The 20,553-nt window shown below is 40.2% G+C and overlaps 1 protein-coding gene across 6 annotated transcripts in view; it reads right to left on the minus strand.

Moving 5' to 3' along the window:
* Positions 1-20,553, minus strand: part of TCF3 (transcription factor 3) — a 143,240-nt gene that overhangs the window by 52,990 nt on the left and 69,697 nt on the right. For all 6 annotated transcript variants that reach the window (XM_089687420.1, XM_089687424.1, XM_089687422.1 and 3 more), the window contains 6 exons: positions 18,995-19,061; positions 8,265-8,338; positions 7,696-7,792; positions 4,794-4,858; positions 4,549-4,678; positions 3,109-3,158 (listed from right to left, as the gene is read on the minus strand). In XM_089687420.1, the coding sequence (XP_089543546.1) occupies positions 3,109-3,158; positions 4,549-4,678; positions 4,794-4,858; positions 7,696-7,792; positions 8,265-8,338; positions 18,995-19,061 (483 nt within the window). The remainder of the gene's footprint in view (positions 1-3,108; positions 3,159-4,548; positions 4,679-4,793; positions 4,859-7,695; positions 7,793-8,264; positions 8,339-18,994; positions 19,062-20,553) is intronic.

Raw genomic sequence — 20,553 nt, forward strand, 5'->3', positions numbered from 1 at the left:
ACACTGCTCAAAAAAATTAAAGGAACACTTTTTATTCAATGTATAGTGCCAAGTCAATTAAACTCCTGAGATATTGATCTGGTCAGTTAAGTAGCAGAGGGGGTTGTTAATCAGCTTCAGCTGCTTTGGTGTTAATGAAGTTAACAACAGGCGCACTAGATGGGAAACAAAGACTACCCCCCAAAACAGGAATGGCTTTACAGGTGGAGGCCACTGACATTTCTTACCCTACTCATCTTTTCTGACTGTTTTTCACTAGTTTTGCATTTGGCTAGGATCAGTGTCACTACTGGTAGCATGAGGAGATACCTGGACCCTACAGAGGTTGCACAGGCAGTCCAACTCCTCCAAGATGGCACATCAATACGTGCCATTGTCTCCCAGCACAGTCTCAAGAGCATGGAGGAGATTCCAGGAGACAGGCAGTTACTCTAGGAGAGCTGGACAGGGCCATAGAAGGTCCTTATTCCATCGGCAGGACCGGTATCTGCTCTTTTGTACAAGGAGGAAAAGGATGAGCCCTGCCAGAGCCCTACAAAAGACCTCCAGCAGGCCAGTGGTGTGAATGCCTCTGACCAAACAATCAAACAGACTTCATGAGGGTGGCCTGAGGGCCCGACGTCCTCTAGTGGGCCTGTGCTCACTGCCCGGCATCATAGAGCTCGATTGGCACTTGCCATTAAACACCAGAATTGGCAGGTCCGTCACTGGCACCCTGTGCTTTTCACAGATGAGAGCAGGTTCACCCTGAGCACATGTGACAGATGTGAAAGGGTTTGGAAAAGCCGTGGAGAAAGTTATGCTGCCTGTACCATCGTTCAGCATGACCGTTTTTGGTGGTGGGTCAGTCATGGTCTGGGGAGGCATATACATGGAGGGATGCACAGACCTCTACAGGTTAGACAATGGCACACTGACTGCCATTAGGTATCGGGATGAAATCCCTTGGACCCATTGTCAGACCCTACACTGGTGCAGTGGGTCATGGGTTCCTTCTGGTGTACGACAATGCCCGGCCTCATGTGGTGAGAGTTTGCAGGCAGGTCCTGGAGGATGAAGGAATTGATACCATTGAATGGCCCCGATAACATGTTTCGGTCCATCTGATGCTGCCAGGTTGCACCTCACTGTCCAGGATCTCAGTGATGGCCTGGTCTAATTTTCACCTGGTAATCTTGCAAATAACACTGCCTGTCCCCTCATGGTTATGCTTACTTCTCCACTGTATCTATGAAGGCAGTCATGGCTGTCACACAAACCGGACTTCAAACATGTTTACATTTCCTCAGCTCCACTCTATGGTATGATGGGACTAATAGTTTATACAAGATTGTAATGGTGTTTGGATAATGGTGTTTATGTTTTATTAAGATTACAGGAAATGACAATTACTGAAAGTGTTTTTAGGATGGAAAAAAAAAAAATTCAACTAAGGCAGCCACTACAGCGAAGGACTAGTACACTGCAATATATTTTGGGGTTTAGATCAGCTTTAAATTGATTTGATGAGTGGATGAAGACTTTTCTCCGAAAGAGGCACTTTCGAGATATAAGGGAACCCCAAATACTGATCATTACCAAATCTTAAATCATTCATATTATATTCTTGGCTCAGAAGATAGCAAAGGACTACCCTTAAAAGAGAAAAAACAAAAAAGACCCAGACCAGAAAAGCCCACCATAAAAGTCAAAGAATTACAGAAGCTGTTTCACAATGCACACAGCAACAGAGAAAACACCAAGAATGCCCAAAGTTCTTAAAGTATAACTAAAAGGCAATAAATCTCTTAAGAAACAGCGCTGTGAGAGTGGATAAGTTTAAACCTTACATCGAGGTGAACACAAGCTGATGGCCGGGTCGGTAACCTAGACAATGCGTTTCGCACACATGCCCTGCACTGCTCCACCCAAGGAACGAATGTCTCCTCTACCTTGCCCAGGCCACCTTATATTTTGATTCTTGATTGTAATAAAGGTACACCTCGATGTGAGGTTTAAACTTATTCACTCTCACAGCGCTGTTTATTTGAGATTTTTGGATTCACAGTACAAGTGTTTATTACAGCAGTAGTGATGGGTCTATGTCTTGCACACTTTTCCAATTACAATATGAATGGTTCTTACTGCGCTTGAATATCTGACATTCCATAACTAAAAGGCAAAACGTTTTTTTTTTTAAGTTTTGGACAGAGGGGAGATGGAGTAGATTGCCCGACAGGTTCCCCAGTAAGGCGATTTACCCTATAAATCTCTCTTACTCTATCCAAAAAAATAAATAAAAATTTAGCCCATAGTTCTACATTAAGCCAGGCTCCAGGTTGCAAGATAGCAAATGTCAATGGTGGAGTCCTCCAGTTGCATTTATGGATGATTTAGAGGACAGCTCATCTAACATGCAAATATGCTAGGAATGTTTAAGATGATAGAAAAACCTAAGGCTTTGAATTTGCCCAAAGCTGGAAAATTCGAACATGTTTATTTCAACTAAAGACGATAGATGATTCATATTTTAAAAACAAAATTTGTGAAAACACAGATCAGTTTTGGTCAAATCCAATGAGCCACTATAACCCAAGTGGGTGGAAAATGCTTGTAAGTGTCAGACTGGTGTGGAACGAAATGAGGGTTTCTGCTGAGAGGCATTGAAAAAAGGAAAGTATGGAGTAAAAATGGGTGACATTCTTAGCCAGTGGCTGGTTTATTCCATTGGCTCCTGAAATATTCTTTAGTTTGCAATGTGACAAGTTGCAGTCATTGTGTGGTATTATGTGGTGTGGCAGTTTGCTATTTTTTCATTGTGATACAGTTTGCTTTTATAATGTTATGTGCTCTGGCTTGCTAATAAAAATGTTGCACTTTATCTAATTTGCTATGGAGGCAGTGTAAAGTATGAGATATGCAGTTGGTGGCAGCAGGAGAGGAAGAATGCACCAGAAAGCACCAATATAATTCTATTTTGGATGGATTTCTTCTTAGATTAATTTATATAGCAAATATAAAAAGAAAATGCAGTACAAGAACATTGTTAAGAAAGAATTGCAAATACATACAACACCCTTTCAATACAATATTACGCTATTTATATTTTCATATACACAAACTACTTACAGATGAAGGGAGTCCTGGGGGTATTTTGCGCACTTTTTTCGGCTGGGAATCTACACAATGAAATTAATAAAACAGAGGGTTAGTAACATCTGCTCTAAACTGAACTACTCACAACTGGGTTTATGCAAAAAATCTGAATATTCAGCTTTAAAATTAGTAAAACTTAGGAGTCCTGATTAGGTGAAATTAAACACTCCTATCTGCCCAGGACAATGCCATCTTGACCTCTCTTTAGAGCTGTAGTTCTATTGTGCTGTGCAATGTGTATAAAATGTAGTTAGCTTCAGCTTTATACAGTATACAATCACTGTGTTCTTGCAGCTGGAAAAAATAGAGTTGGGGTTATCGCTGCATTTTTTAAATGAGATTGTGACATCATCCGCCTACCTCAGCCAAAAGGAAGCCTTGTATTCATTCAGAAAAAAGAAGCAGTTTTATTTTGTTCCAGGAGCAGGATGGGAATTCCTGCCCTGCTGCTGGAACAAACGCTGTATACTGTATGTAGCGTAGACTACATACAGTTCATACTGCACTGACAGCCACTGCATGTGTTATTGAAGGTAACAGTTCATTTGGTCAAGCTTGGCCAGGCTAACTATTTAAAGTTCACTGAAACCTGGGAGCTCAGCTTTAAAGGATTTTATAACATTAATTGAAAATTTCTAATACATGGGAAACAGTTAAACGAGGAGGTTTAGTTGTGTTTTAAGAAACAGTTATATTTGACCAATTATTAAACTGCCATGACAAACATTTTTTATTCTTCGCACACGATAAAATGCACACAACAGGTCTTAATATCACTTACACCCCCCCCAAAACATTTTATATGTTTGGAAAACAGAAGGCCTTTAGAATAAAACAGCATGACCTGCACCTCTCTTTGGAATGTAGAAGTGATCAGACAGCTTGATAGCTGCCCAGATCATGTCTACTATAAATCCCAGATCCGGTTGCTAAAATTTAAAACATTTCATAGCTGCTATTGTAGCCACAAGCTTGACTGAACCCTTTCAATGACATGACATGTATTATATATCAGTGGCACTGAAAAGGTTAAGAGTGCAAATGCAGCCTCTTATAAGCAAGACTTGTAAGCAGAAATTAAACTTACTTACTGCATGGGTCAACAGCTCGGTTTGTATAGTGGTGAGGAGAAAGCTTATACTCCCCCACGATCCAGTGGTTGACTGTTCCTGGTCTATGAAGCCTGCTCTTGGCTTATTACATCAAGAACAGTCCACAACTCAAAACCGCTGGAGCACAGGGGTGCCAGGTGCTTCCCTAGACAAACACAAGCAGTTAACCAATGCAATTTGGGCATATCCCCACTGTATGGGAGAGCTTTTTTATTGCCTGGAGATGAGCTTGAATATTCAGATTCTCGCATAAATTAGTATTATCAGAGAGGAAAAAAAAAAAAAAACCACATTCGCTTACCAAGATTACCATCTCCTGGACGCCGCCGTGTATTGTTTGTGTAAGAGTAAAATTGCGAGCTTCCTTTTCCAGTGGTAGGTGAGAGGGCACTGGAATTAGTTATCCCCAGATCTCCTGGCATAAACCCAGGCTGCAAAATAATCAGAAAAATCTTAACCAGGGAACAGATTTATAAATATATTACATATATACATACATACACAAAGACACAAACGCATACCATAATTATAACATTTGTGCAGTACCTGATTAATCGGAGGCATTCCAGGATCTCGTCCAAATGCTGAGTAAGACGGTCGCTCATTCTTCCCTAAAATAAATTACCCAGTGGACAGAAATTACAAGAGGCCACAAGTGTGTTAACATTTGCATATTATTATTATTATACAGGATTTATATAGCGCCAACAGTTTGCTCAGCGCTTTACAATATAACGGGAGACAATACAGCAACACAATACAGTTCAATACAAGAGGGATAGGAGGGCCCTGCTCCTCTGAGCTTACAATCTAGGAGGGAGGGGCTAGTGGTACAAAAAGGTAGTAAGTGTGGGGGATGAACATAACATGAACACATATCTAAAATAAACTAATTCATTTTATTTTGTGTTATAGTTATACTGTATGCCTATATAATTGCAAATGTGTGCCTGTTCATGAATGTGTTTATTAAGGCTCAATGGTTTGTGGTCTCTGGTGATTCAACGCACTGGTATGCATTACTGCTCAATCAGACAATATTTTAGCTGGACAAATTATTTGGTGTATCATCTCACTAAATTTATCATGGGAGGAGATAGATTGTAAGCTGATTGGCCCAGCTGACGGCAGCATAGGAAGCAGAGCAAGAGCTGATCAATGACCATAAGAAAGAAAGATGATGCAGACTGGTATATACCTTATAGGTATGTGGGTGGGGCAGAGGAAGGATAGAGGTGGCAGAACAGCAACTGTTGGTGGACTGGGGGGGGGGGGGGGGGGGGCAGAGGAGGTAGAGCGGAAACAGTTCTTGGCAAGAGGAAACAGTGCGGGTGGAGGAGATCAGCAGCAGCTGACCATGGAATACTGAGAGAGACAGTTAAGGTAGAATAGTAGCTGCATGAGGAGGAACTAGGGAAAAAAAAAACATGAGTGATTTGATCAAGAATGGAAGAAAAGGTAGCTTGGGACTAACATAGCTGGGTAAATATTGAGGAAAAGGATTGTAGCTGTGAGGGGGGGGGGGGGGGTAATGCAGCAGCTGATTGTAGACAAGGGAGAGAAAGGGCAGAGCAAAAAATGATTATAGCTAGGAAAGGGGTGGTGTAAGAGATTGAGGACCAGAAGTTGATAATATTCCACAGAAATGGGATGTGTAAGAGCTGGTCTTTGTAAACTGGGAGAGAAGACTTAGTATATTAAGGACCTAACTAGATTTTCATGGTATTTTGGTAGGATTTATTTTATGCTTGGTAGTTCTCTACTATGGCAACCAGGAGACAGTGGGAATAATGTTCAAAGAATGCCAACGACACAAACAAAAAGGTGATGATGAGGCAACAGGGCTCGGCGGTCAGGTACCAGGGAATCACAGAGTAGTTCTAAATGCAGCAGACAGTATTTTATAGGCATATAGGGGTGAAGTGCAGCATGAACAGGTGCAGATATGAAAGTGTGCAATGTGGACAGTGGGGGAAGATTGCAAGTGTAAAACATTGTAGACGGAGGACAGAGCTCCCAGAACATGCATGGTAGGAAGAGATTCCAGAGGATATTAGTATGGCTGGTGTCGTAGTGGGGACAAAAATGGTAGAGGTGCTAGAGAACATCATGTAGACGGGAGGGCTGCCACAGAATGTAGTTTGGAGAACAAGGAAAAAGGTAGCAGAGAACAAAGATTGAAGTGAGAAACTACAGGAGAGAAAAAAAAAAAAAAGGCTGCAGCTGCTGGAACATGTTGCATGTTCCACCCCAAATATGTTCCAAAAGGTGAACTTATACTTTAACCACTTCTAGTCCGGACGCTTTTACCCCTTCCTGACCAGGGCAATTTCAGCTTTCAGCGCTAACACACTTTCAATTACAATTGCGCGGTCATGCAACACTATACCCATATGAATTTTTACCATTTTTTTGAGACAGATAAAACTTTATTTTGGTGGATTTTAATTTTTTTTGCTATGTAAATGTCCAAAAAATTTTTAAAAGTGTTTTTTTTGCTAATTTTGCAAATAAATAATATTTCATCATAAATCTTGGCCAAAATTTATTCCATTATCTTATTATTAAAAAAAAAAAAAAAAAAAAAAAAGCCAAAATTAGTTTATAACCAAAAATTATAATTTTTAAACATTTTTTTTTAACATTTTTATTTTTTTTTACATACTGTCATCCTACTGTCCACACTGTACTACTTTTGGGGGGTGATGAAGATTTTTTTTTTTTACACTGATTGCTTTTACACCCATATAGGATGTAAAAGCAATCATTTCTCTTTCTCTCTGTCTGCATTCTTGCAGACATTGAGAACTACTGAGTGAGCTGTGATTGGTCACAGCTTGTCACATGGTACAAGGCTGTTGTGAATAGCCTTGTACCATGTGACCTCTGTGATCATTCACAGATTTCACACACGTAGTAAGCAATGATGTCACAAGTGACATCTTGCTTACTACTTTGCATGTGATCACTGATCGGCCAATCAGTGATCACATGATCGGGACCTCGTACAGAGGTCCCGTCCGACGATCGGTGTTTCACTGTGTCCGGAGGACACACCAGGCACCGGATTGCGGTGCTGCGCGCTCCCGGGGAGCGCGCACAAGCAGGGTGCGGGGAGGCCGTTTATAAATGGCCACCCGACCCTGCAGTGCCACCATCCGGCCGTTTATATACAATGGCTGGTCGGGAAGTGGTTAAAGCTCCAATCTAGTTTTATTACTGCAAAGATGGACTTGGCGTACGTTTTGCAGACAAAGTCATTTGATGCACTCAATAGTGGAAATACAAAGTCTATGGCAATCCACTTGTACTAGTAAACCTATGAAACATGCAACTAGTTAAGAACTGCAGCAGACTTTTAACCACAACTAATATATACAGCATATCTGATGAAGACTGCATGTAAATAGGGCATGCACCATTGAATCTACATTCACTTGTGTCTTACCTACAAGTCCAGTTGTTAAGAAAGGAGTAGATGACAAACTGCCTTCATGAGATGGAAGATCTCTGGGCTCACCATAATGGGAGGAATCACCATAGCCCTGAAAAAAAAGGACAAACAAAAAGGTGAGAACATAGAAACTTATGAAAATAATGAATTTGAAATTCTACATTTTTTGGACTCCCGCGATATGTATTTTACATACAACCAGCAAGTATACTTGATAGGAGTCTTGTAAATCCCTGCACAGCAGTACTCATATGGAGAGAGGAGGCTTAGCACTAAGCCGTTTATGGTTAGTCTTGTACAGTGCTATCAGTCTAGCACTTGTCAACATGCCTACAGGAAGGGAGAGCAAGATGACTTCATAAATGTAAGCTGCTTCTAAATTGTTCAATCAGCAGGTTTGTGTTCTGAAACTAGGTATATTGCTGAAATGCAGAGGGGTTTGCTGACAGGGGTATTTACATTATAAGACTGGCTAAGTAGAATTAAAAATCCTTTGTCAGGTTCATAAACATTCCTGGACTGCTATCACATCCCCCCCTTAGCCCCCCCCCCCCCCAACTTACTCTTCCTTGATCAAATGAGGATCCATTGTGATCACCAGTTCCCCAAGCACCAGATGCAGATCTTTCCTCCATACCTAAAAAAAACAAAAACACACATAATTAATGTACAGAGAAATACACACACACACATATTGACGTGTCTACACACACACACACACACACACACACACACACGCACACGTCAATAGAACAGTCTATCTAACCTTCAGCAGCTGTCAGAGTTCCAACTAGACATTAAACGGTTTGCCAATGAAAGTAATAAAAAGAATATTTATAGATTTAAAAATGAAAAACCTTAAATCCTGCTTTTCCGTATCTCATATCTTTCCATGTTCCATGCTTGTACAACAAAATACACAGTAAATTTGTACACAGACACACACCATATTACCATTTTGTGCTGCTTGAATAAGCAACAAAATAGAGCCAAAATGATACCTTCTAATTATTGGTTCTATTGTGCTAGCACTACTGCCTCCTTTTTCTGCCACTCTAGAGATCTGGTTGCTTAACTGTTATATAATTTACATAATTATGCATATTAATTTCTGCAGGTCATGAATATTCATCAAATTCCCTTGATGAATTGTGTTTTATGATACAAGGCAAGGAAAGGAATAGAAGGGAGAGGGGGAAAGCGATAGACAGAAAGCCAAAAGACTTTTTCAGATAGACACATAAAAATACATTGAGATACACTGAAAGAAACACTGAAATGCAAAAAGGGGTGGCAGGTACTACATATAACTGTATAGAGTAAGGCTAACCATAGGTGGGCAGGTGATCAGAATCCTTTTGGAGAATGACAGGCGGTGAGACATATGCTTGTCTGTGACTGCACTGCCAAATCACCAAGACACTCCGCAATGTGGGTGCGGTGCGCATGCATTAACAGACTCATTCACTTTTCTCCACAGAACAGGATATTATCATTGCAGAGATTTTCATCAAGTTAGGAAATAGATTATGGAATGCAATAGCAATCACTTCTTTCCTAAGAGAGAAGTGATTGCAAAGATCTGAAAGACATTATCTAGACCCCTTATATGCAGGGATTTTAAGTCCCTACCTTTCTCTTTCTAAAATGTGTCAAAGAAAAAAAAAAAAAGTCTCTTGAGGATGCCTCATGAGTCTTCTAGCCAAGGTATGCTAAATATTCCAATAGCAACTACAGCTACTTATGTCAGAGCTCATGCACTTGCCAGATCGAACACACAAAATACATATAGTGTGGAGGCTCCCAGGGGTGCTTACAGATAAATTTGAGAGGTTGGAATGGCTTCAGCTTTTTATATTTAATTGATATGTTACTTTATAACTGCTATACTTGTATTGTGTATTAGGGTGCATTAAAATCAAACTCCAGGCATATATGAAAAGCTACAAATTAATTATCCTTTATTGTATTTGTGTAAATGCAAGCAAGCAGTGTTAAGTACATTCATTTGACTTTGTATCAGCCTCTTGCAGTGCCTGTACAGCAGAGCCCAAACTGGAAGGGGTAGAAAGAATCTGTTATGGTGCAATACAAGGAGCATGTTAATAGGAGGGCAGGGGAAAAGAGAATGACAGAAATAACCTCATCAGTCTGCCTTTCCTTTCACTGGCCATTTCACAGGCTGGGTGGGGGACAAGACTTGGAAGTGTAGGGGCGCATTTGCCTTTCATTCTGAATGTCACCCCCACACATCTCATCTTGCAGCATCATCCCATGGTCAAAAAGACCATGCGGATGAGTTTTGAAAAAAGTGCATGCACCTTTTCCTTACGTGAAACGCGGGCACAGCAGCCCATTCACATGACTGGGCTGCCGAGTCCATGCAAATGCAGGCCGCATGGCCCACACTAGTGTGAACCGGGCCTAAAACATAAGCACAGGGTACGATGTTCCCCAGATGGTAAATGCTCAAACATGATTTGCAATCTGCACGAGGAATACATTATTGCATGGTAAAAAGGAGAAACCAAAGGTCAATTTAAATTTACTATAATTTTTGATCTATAGCTAAAAGCGTACCTGAAAGTATTGTTAAAGTAAAATTTACACTCACTGGTCACTTTATTAGGTACACCTGTTCAATTGCTTGGTAACAAAAATTGCTAATCAGCTGATCACATGGCACCAACTCAATGCATTTAGGCATCTAGACATGCTGAAGATGACTTGCGGAGGTTCAAACCGAGCATCAGAAGGGGGAAGAAGGGGGATATAAGTAAATCTGAACGTGGCATGGTTGCTTTTCTCAGACGGGCTGGTCTGAGTATTTGAAAAACTGTTGATCTACTGGGATTTTCATGCACAACCATCTCTACGGTTTACAGAGAATGGTCCGAAAAAGAGAAAATATCCAGTGAGCGGCAGTTCTGTGGACAAAAAAACCTTCAGCCTTTATATGCATGAAGGTAAAAAAACCATCTGTGTGCAGCAGCTCCCCCAGCCCCCTCAATACTTACCTGACCCTCATCGCGATCCAGCGATGTGAAAGACAGTCTCGGCTGTCCCGGGTCTCTGCCTCCTCATTGACAGAGAGCAAGCGGGAGCCAGCCACAGTGTATCCAACACTTTTCAAGTAGCTACAGTAGTCTTCTTTCTGGATTTAAGTTATATGAAATAAAGTTAACCGTTGTAAGCACCCAAGACAGTGTTATAGGGCTCAGAGTGCAGAGAGCTGTAAACCATAAAAAAAACTTGTCCAGGAGTGAAAGATGGGTTAACTGCATATCTGAGCATTTGCATCCAAGGGAATATGTGGTTACTAGCATACACCAGCAGGCTGTACACTTACACCCATCAATTCAGATCACTGAGATATGCTCCATCCCCCCCCCCCCCCCAATGTATGGCCGTGTGTGTGTACATATTTTGTTTCAACTCCTGTAACTGCCATTTGTGCTGGACAGCTTGGCCTGTTACAGAAGTGCATGTTACAGGGACAAAAAAAAAAAAAAAAAAAAAAAAAAAAAAAAAAAAAAAAAAAAAAAAAAAACGCTAGTGTGCATGGAGCCTAAGAGCTTTTTTTTTTTTTACATCCCTGCAACATCCTAATCCATTTTTTGCACTTTTGTAACAGGCCAAGCTGTCCAGCACAAAATGGCAGTTACAGGAGTTGAAACAAAATATGTGCTCATTCACACAGACACAGAGCACTTTAGACATTAACACTTTTTTTCTGCTCCTAGGAGCAGAAATAGTGTTATCCTATGTTCATGCACACTACTTTAGGCTATTAGTGTTTTTTGAGTTTCAGTGCCTAGGAGCAAAAAAAAAAAAAAAATAATGTTTTTCTAGGAGTTTTTCCACCAGAAAAAAAAACGCTAAACGCTTAAACACTACTAAAACGCTGCTAATCGTTTTTTCCTACATGTACTATAAAAAATGTTAATCTAAAACACTACTAAAAAACACTATTACCAGCATTAAAAAAAAAAAAAAAAAAAAAAAAAACCAGTGTGCATGAAGCCTTAATGCATAATCAACATTTTTTTTTTTTTTTTAATTTCATTCACACTTTCACTTTAACATACATCAATTCAGCACTGCTCACAACCCTTCTAAACCAGATATGCAAATAGCTTAAGCCTATGATGTGTCCCAGATTTATGACTTGCTATGCAAATGCTTTCTCCTTTGGAAACCAATAAAAATGTACTGAACGAAAAATGTGCAATAAAATGTATAATTTGTATCTACAATAAGGCCTCATGCACACAGACGCTTGCCAGCTACTGTGTGCTGAGGTGTAAAATCCCTGCTGCACATGCTGCGAACAGTTGCCAATACAGGCTAATGGCTGTAAGTGGCGATGCTCTGCTAAATGCCAGTGGCTTCTGCATCAGCATGCTTCTATGGTGCTTCTTCCCAAATGCAAAAGTGTATCATTCAGGGAGAAGCATGTGCAGGTAGATGCCGGTGCAGAAGCCAACATCTACTAGAGCATTTCCGCATACAGCCAGCCATTCACCACTACTGGCAGCTGTACACAGCAGTGGCTGCCAGGGCAGCAGAAAGCACCAGGGATTTTACACTGGAACTGGTAAGTGTCCATGTGCATAAGGTTTAACACGAACTTGTTTCTTCTGCACAAATATATGTGTTACTTTTTAGTCTTAAGTAATGACAATAAGACAAGTAAAACAGGCACATAGCAATAGTGGAGGCAGTATCTTCGCTTCGGCAGGGCTTTACCTCCACTTGTTAGAACCTTTAGCAAGGACAAAATGAGCATCACAGTAGTGACATTACCAAATCTCACTCTGATATCCTGAGACCATCAGTGAGAGGTACCAGTGATGAGCTCAGACTGCAGAAATTCAAGCTATGAAAATGAAGGCACAGGAGTGCCTAGGTACCATCACATATAACAGAAAGTGTTCAGCAATTTGAAAGAGGAATTCAAAAACATAAAAAAAGGTAAAACTATCAGTGTACAGGTTAGGAAAAATTAACAATTCTAGATGTCCCCTATAACATATCAAAGCTTCATTTAAAAGGGGATCCAAGTTACTTTAGAAGCACTAAAAATCATCCAATTTAAAATATTTTTGTTAATCTTTGTTCAGGTTATGTACAAGTGTAGACATGAGTGAATGGTCTCAAATATGGCTGACAACGTATTTCTACCCAGTTTTTCTCTCTCTACTAAACAGGGAAACTCTAGTTATGTGAACATCTCTTGTTTATGGCAATAGAGCAAAAAGATGTGGCAATTGCAGATTGTCTCAGTGCCTTCAGAACTTTGAACAAAACCATCAACAATACATCTCAAATACGGCACCACCTGCCTGGAGTTTGCATGTTTTCTCTGTGCCTGCATGGGTTTCCTCCAGTTTACTTCCACACTCCAAAAACATGCTGGTAGGTTAATTGGTTCCTGTCTAAATTGGCCCTAGTATGGATATGTATGAATGTGAGTTAGGGACCTTAGAGATTGTATGCTCTTTGAGGGTTAGGGACTGATGTGAATGTGCAAAATTATATATCTATATATACCTATCTATATCTATATGTCAGGTTTCTGTGATGTAAAAAAAAAAAAAAAAAAAGACAAAAATAATTTCAGAACTTTTTCCATCTTTAAATGTAACCTATAAACTGTACAATTCAGTTGAACAACAAACAAAAATCTTTTAGGTGGAGGGAAGTAAAAATAAAAAAACTAAAATAATATGGTTGCATAAGTGTGCACACCCTTAAACTAATACTTTGTTGAAGCACCTTTTGATTTTATTACAACACTCAGTCTTTTTGGGTATGAGTCTATCAGCATGGCACATATGGACTTTGCAAGATTTGCCCACTCTTCCTTGCAAAAACACACCAAATCTGTCAGATTGCAAAGGCATCTCCTGTGCACAGCCCTCCTCAGATCACCCCACAGATTTTTTAATCAGATTCAGGTCTGGGCTCTGGCTGGGCCTTTCCAAAACTTTAATCATCTTCTGGTGAAGCCATTCCTTTGTTGATTTGGATGTATGCTTTGGGCTGTTGTCATGCTGAAAGATGAAGCTCCTCTTCTTGTTCAGCTTTCTAGCAGAAGCCTGAAGGTTTTGTGCCAACATTGACTGGTATTTGGAGCTGTTCATAATTCCTTCTACCTTGACTAAGGCCCCCATTCCAGCTGAAGAAAAACAGCCCCAAAGCATGATGCTGCCACCACCATGCTTCACAGTGGGTATGGTGTTCTTTTGGTGATGTTCAGTGTTGTTTTTGCATCAAACATATTTTTTGGAATTATGGCCAAAATGTTCAACCTTGGTTTAATCAGACCATAACACATGAATTTGGGAGACTTCAGATGTGTTTTTGCAAAATTTAGCTGGGATTGGATGTTTTTCTTTGTAACAAAAGGCTTCCATCTTGCCACTCTACCCCATAGCCCAGACATATGAAGAATATGGGAGATTGTTGTCACATGTACCACGCAGCCAGTACTTGCCAGATATTCCTGCAGTCCTCTAATGTTGCTGCAGGCCTCTTGGCAGCCTCCCAGACCAGTTCTCTTCTGTTTTTTTCATCAATTTTGGAGGGAAGTCCAGTTCTTGGTAATGTCACTGTTGCACCATATTTTCTCCACTTAATGATGACTGTCTTCACTGTGTTCATGGTATATCTATCGAATGCCTTGAAAATTCTTTTGTACCCTTCTCCTGACTGATACCTTTTAACAATGAGATCCCTCTGATGCTTTGGAAGCTCTCTGCAGACCATGGCTTTTGCTGTAGGATGCGACTAAGAAAATGTCAGGAAAGACCTACTAGAACAGCTGGACTTTATTTGGGGTTAATCAGAGGCACTTTAAAATGATGGCAGGTGTGTACTAACTCCTATTTAACATGATTCTGAATGTGATGGCTTAATTATGAACACAGCTAAATCCCCAGTTATAAGAGGGTGTGCACACTTATGCAACCACATTTTAGTTTTTTTAAATTTACTCCTCCCCATCTTTGATGGATGGATTTGGAGGATCTTTGTCATATTGAAGAGGATAGAATAGAAAAATTTAGGAAAACGTGGAGTAGCTGGTTAATTTTTAAACCATCTAAAAGATATTTGGAACATAGGGGGAAGAGTATAAGAAAGAGCCCTAACGGAGTACCCAATCGAACACCTATGGGGAATTCTGAAGAGACAAGTTGAATATCACTCTCCATTCAGGCTCTAAAAGGGGTCATTCTTGAAAAATGGAAAAAGATAGATGTTGCAATATGTCACCAACTTGTTCATTCCATGCCTAGAAGACTTGGTGCTGTCCTTACAAATTATATACAAACACACGTCCTTGTGGCACTCTGCCCCATTGGCTCATTATCTCCCTGCCTATAGATTCAGAGTAAGAGAGAAATGCTTCCACACTTGATTATGCCAAGCACATCCGGCACACCCTGTGCGCATGCCTTTGCTGATAGAAGAGTTGACCAGATCAGAAGTCTAAACACCAGATTTAGAAATACCTAGATCTATTGGCTAAAAGTTAAACTCACAGCCGAAAACAAAAAACACATGATGACAGACCTTTCACTCCCCACACACAGGCAGCTGACCTAGATCCATAGACCCATTACTCTTATACAAACTACTGTATCATTCTTTGGTATTTAACCACAACCTGTAAACAAGGGAGGGGGGGCATTCCTGACTGACAGATTTCCCAATTCTCCTTTTCCAACTTCTGCCTTTCTGGTTTAGTCTTTCTTGTCACTGGACTAAATATATACTGATAGGGTGACTTATTTATCATACATTTGTCTGGGGTCCTTGTGAAATTCAGCTCTGGAGTTTTCAGATGTCTTTGAAATGAAAGGTACCTGAACAAGCAAATGCGTGTTTTCACATTTTCACCAAGCCCATGATTTGAAACGCCTAAGTGTGAATAGAGCCTTAGGGTCACTTCCTCTGATGTTCTGCCATGGACACCCTGCCTGTTCAAAGACCTACTGTATGTATGGTAGAATATTGAACAGGGATTTTGCCAGTTCCAATGATGTTGTCAAGCCTTTAGCTTTGAGATTGCTTTTAACCCCTTTCCAGTCATATGTAGATCAATTACTTGTTTGTATGTCTTCAGAAAGCTCCTTTTTGTGAGGCATGGTTCACATCAGCTGATGCTTCCTATGAACAGCAATCTCACAATGTTTGAGGGGTTTACGAAAACTGGAGAGTGCAAAATCTGATGCAGCTGTGCATGGTAGCCAATCCACTTCTAATTTCAGCTTTTTCAATTAAGCTTTCACAAAAAACCTGGAAGCTGATTGGTTGCTATGCAGAGCTGCACCAGAATTAGTTTTAATAAATCAACCCCCAAGTGTGAAAACTACTGAGTCCAACTATGGGTTCACTTTTTTTCTTCCAAAACTATGAATGTTTAATGGGTGTGTTCAATTAAATCCTGAAAATAGAATTGTTTGTGTTTTATCAGCTTAAGCACATTGTCTATTGTTGTTCAAAGGGGTTCCCGTATTTTTTTATTGCTATTTTGGCACAGGCATTAGGCAGGCCATACACTTTATTTTCAAAGTTCGTATGATTCGTAAAAAAAATTCTCAGTACTTTCAATGACCTGGCAAATGTCGCTTAAAGTACTTCTACATTTTGGAAAGAGAGGTTCCCCAAACAAAACTGCGCTGTAATAATTTTGTTGAGGGAAAATTCTGCATCCTGCTCCTTCGAATTTTCTCATTACTATGGTCGAAAAATTATTATGGATTTGATCCCACTAAAGATTGGCAAGTTGAACAAATGTTCTCAAAACAAAACTCTGAACAAAATTCAATTAGTGTAGATCTATACACAGTTTCTTCATACTTCATTAAAGCACAAAAACAAATATGAAAGAATAGAACCTGCACATGGGAATGTGTGGTTTCTATGCAATAATGCCCTGGGCAGATGTGCAGATATGGGGGAAAAACAAAAATAAAGTAATACAAGTGGTTTTTCTTCTGATCTTTTGAAGATCATTCATGGGAACACCATTCTTCTACAGACAGCAAATGTTTTCACTGCTTGCTTCATGACTTTCTCTCATGTAAACATGACTTCAGATGCACAACTTAATTTTGGGAGCATTCATAATTGGCCAGCCAAGTGTTTTGAATGTACAGTTGTGTTCAAAATAATAGCAGTGAGTTGAAAAAAGTGAATAAAGCTCAAAATCCTTCTAATAGCTTTTATTTCCATACACACAAATGCATTGGGAACACTACACATTCTATTCCAAATCAAAACATGAAGAAAAATCTATCAAATTTGTGTTGTTCCTCTAAAAAAAATTAAAGAAAAGTGATTAGACTGAAAAAAATAGCAGTGTTTGTATTCTTCTTTACAAACTCAAACATTCACTATAAACTGAAAAATGTTTGAAGATTTTGCTTTCCTTTGAATCACTTAATATTTAGTTGTATAAGCACTGTTTCTGAGAACTGCTGTACATCTGTGTTGCATGGAGTCAACCAACTTCTGGCACCTGTGAACAGGTATTCCAGCCCAGGATGATTGGACTACATTCCACAGTTCTTCTCTATTTCTTGGTTTTACCTCAGAAACTGCATTTTTGATGTCACCCCACAATTTTTCTATTGGATTAAGGTCCAGGGATTGGGCTGGCCACTCCAGAACGTCAATCTTGTTGGTCTGGAACCAAGATGTTGCACGTTTACTGGTGTGTTTGGGGTCGTTGTCTTGTTGGAACACCCATTTCAAGGGCATTTCCTCTTCAGCATAAGGCAGCATGACCTCTTCAAGTATTCTGATGTATTCAAACTGATCCATGATCCCTGGTATGCGATAAATAGACCCAACACCGTAGTATGAGAAACATCCCCATATCATGATGCTTGCGCAACCATGCTTCACTGTTTTCACAGTGTACTGTGGCTTGAATTCAGTAGTTGGGGGTCGTCTGACAAACTGTCTCCGGCCACTAGACCCAAAAAGAACAATCTTACTTTCATCAGTCCACAAAATGTTGCGCCATTTCTCTTTAGGCCAGTCAATGTGCTCTTTGGCAAATTGTAACCTCTTCAGCATGTCTTTTTTTCAACAGTGGGACTTTGCGGGGGCTTCTTGCAGATAGCTTGGCTTCACATAGGCGTCTTCTAATTGTAACAGTACTCACAGGTAACTTTAGACCTTCTTTGATCTTCCTGGAGCTGATTGTTGCCATTTTGGCTATTCTTCTATCCATTCGAATGGTAGTTTTTCACTTTCTTCCACGTCTTTCAGGTTTTGGTTGCCATTTTAAAGCATTTGCGATCATTTTAGCTGAGCAGCCTATCATTTTCTGCACTTCTTTATATGTTTTCCCCTCTCCAATCAACTTTTTAATCAAGGTACGCTGTTCTTCTAAACAATGTCTGGAACGACCCATTTGTAACCAGCATGTACAACATTTGCTGCCTTCCTTCCTTAAATAAGGGCAATAATTGCCACCTGTTTTTCAAAGAATGAATGACCTCACTAATAGAACTCCACACTGCTATTATTTTGAACATGCCCCTTTCAATTAGTGATTCAATTACACAGAATCAGCAGCATGCATGTCATGACTGTTGGGTCTGTTGGATTTCTATTACTCTACTACACCTGCTAGTAAATTATTTGCCATGTAGAAATATAATTTCTATCAAAAACAGTGATTGATCAGGTTAGTGATGTCTGACTGCTATTATTTTGAACACAACTGTATATATCCGATTTTCTTGAGAAATGAAAAACACTTTGATAACTATTTATTTTTGTGCACCTTTTCACACTTCGTTTACCTTCATACGTATTTCTTTTTTATAATCGCTTGATTTTCCACTTGCCAAACTTAATTATTAAAGTAGTATGGCCAAAGCTTTTTTGGCCATACTTCTCTTCTGGGTCACAAGAGTGCACTTAGTTCTGACCCTGATTCAGCTGACAGTGGCTAAAGCTGCTGTCGACTGATATTGCAAAGTCAGTCCAGGCTCTGCAGTGATCCTGACAATAACGTGGGGATCCACCCAGATGCCTGGCTCAGTCTCTCAGCGGGCCACTGAGAGCCTGAACCAGCACTCCTGCCCCCACCACAGCCCAATGCTCCGGTGAGCTGGAGGGACAGAGTAGACAGCAGGTGAGTTACAGTCCACTGCTCTCTGCTCAGTGAAGATCGAGAACTGAGGGGATCAATATTGTAGACACAGAGTATGATTTTTTTTTTTTTATCCAACACTCTTTTAATATATGTAAAATTTATATTATTTACCTGATCCAAACTGGCTGGCAAGTGTCGTTGGTCTGCTCTTTCCATTATTCACAGGCAAAGGGAACATCTGAAAAATAAAATGTGAACATAGCTCATGAACACATCATCCATATTATTGAATTAAATTGTACAAACACATGAAAGTGACCAAGTCCTTATGCAAAGAAATACAGAAAATATACTGACATTTGTATCCTAGCACTAATCTCTATTAGTTAATACTTGCATTTCTGAAAGCCACCAAATTCTTGTCCTCCATTGGGATAGAGTTTCAGGATACTGCAGGTCCAAGATTCGCAGTCCTGGCAAATGTATGTGAAAATGTACTTGAAATAATTTTTTTTTCCCAGCCACAAGGCACTGCATGGCCTTTGGACAATGGCCAGAAGGCTTAGGAGGGCCAAAAAGGGGACTTTTGAATACGACACTATAAAAAGGGGGGGCACAGAACAGCCATATTGTTGATGTATTGGAAGCTGCAGTAGGGAATAAGGAAAGCTGACAAACTGCATAGGGAGGCATTCGGGTCAGTGAGGTACCTCTACTTTTCTGCTTGCTAGCACTTTGGGTGGTCAACCCATTTGCTGCCTTTTTGTTCTCGCTATTGAGGGCCTTGTGTTTTTAACTGGTTGATCTGAGGTCAGCTGTCACATTTAGATGCTGTCATGTCCATTTTTTTTCGCTGCTTTCCAATTTAACTCTGCTGTATCCTCTGCAGTATCTTTATTCTTGTAGAAAAACCCCAACCTGTGCTTCTTCTCTCTAGTAAACGTGGGCCCAGCCTTACTCATAAAATTGCCCTGCTGCTGAACAATTTTACACTGCTGTATCATTTAGTCTCTTAATTCTTACAGGTCATTCACACAGGCACAGGAAGCTGCACACTGTAAAAAACAAAACAATTCTGCACCCAGGAGTCACAGGTGTTTGGACGCAGAGACTCTTTGGGTCCAAGGCCACTCATCCATCCCTTTGCACATTTAAACGTTTCGATGTGAATTTACCAGTGTACACCCACAGCCGGACTTTGATTTGTACAGGCTGCTGCCAGACACTGTATGTAAGCACCTGTATTCTTGAGCACAGAAATATACGCATCTATCGTATGTGCGGTCCTCTGTGGCAGCATGAATGTGCCCTCATAGTAAAACAGTTGCCTGTAATTTGTCATCAGCACATTTGAGCTAATTCTTCATCATTAAAAATGTTTGGCTGCTGAGAATATTTTACACTGATGTATTATCTATGGTCTTAACTCCTAATAACCGTTTTAGATCAGCAAGGACAGGGGCAAGTCTGAGCAAACTACTGGCCAAGTTTATCTGCTAGTCAAATTCAGCATATAACCACTTGAAGTAAATGCACGTGTCAGTGCGAAAATTTTGCACTGCCAGTGCACGCAGTACCTGAAACTAATTGTGTATTATCAAGGTTTCCCTTGAAGTCACATGAAAAGATCCCCCTCCCAGCTGTATAGTACTTTTTAAAAATTCTATTTTCAATAGCAAGTCCCCCATGGCAGTGTCCAGCTGTTTCATGATTTAAGGTCCCAACTTGTA

The sequence above is a fragment of the Staurois parvus genome, unplaced genomic scaffold, assembly GCF_062004578.1.
Source record: "Staurois parvus isolate SC_StPar_1 unplaced genomic scaffold, SC_StPar_1.0 ptg000425l, whole genome shotgun sequence".
Classification (NCBI taxonomy): Eukaryota; Metazoa; Chordata; class Amphibia; order Anura; family Ranidae; genus Staurois; species Staurois parvus.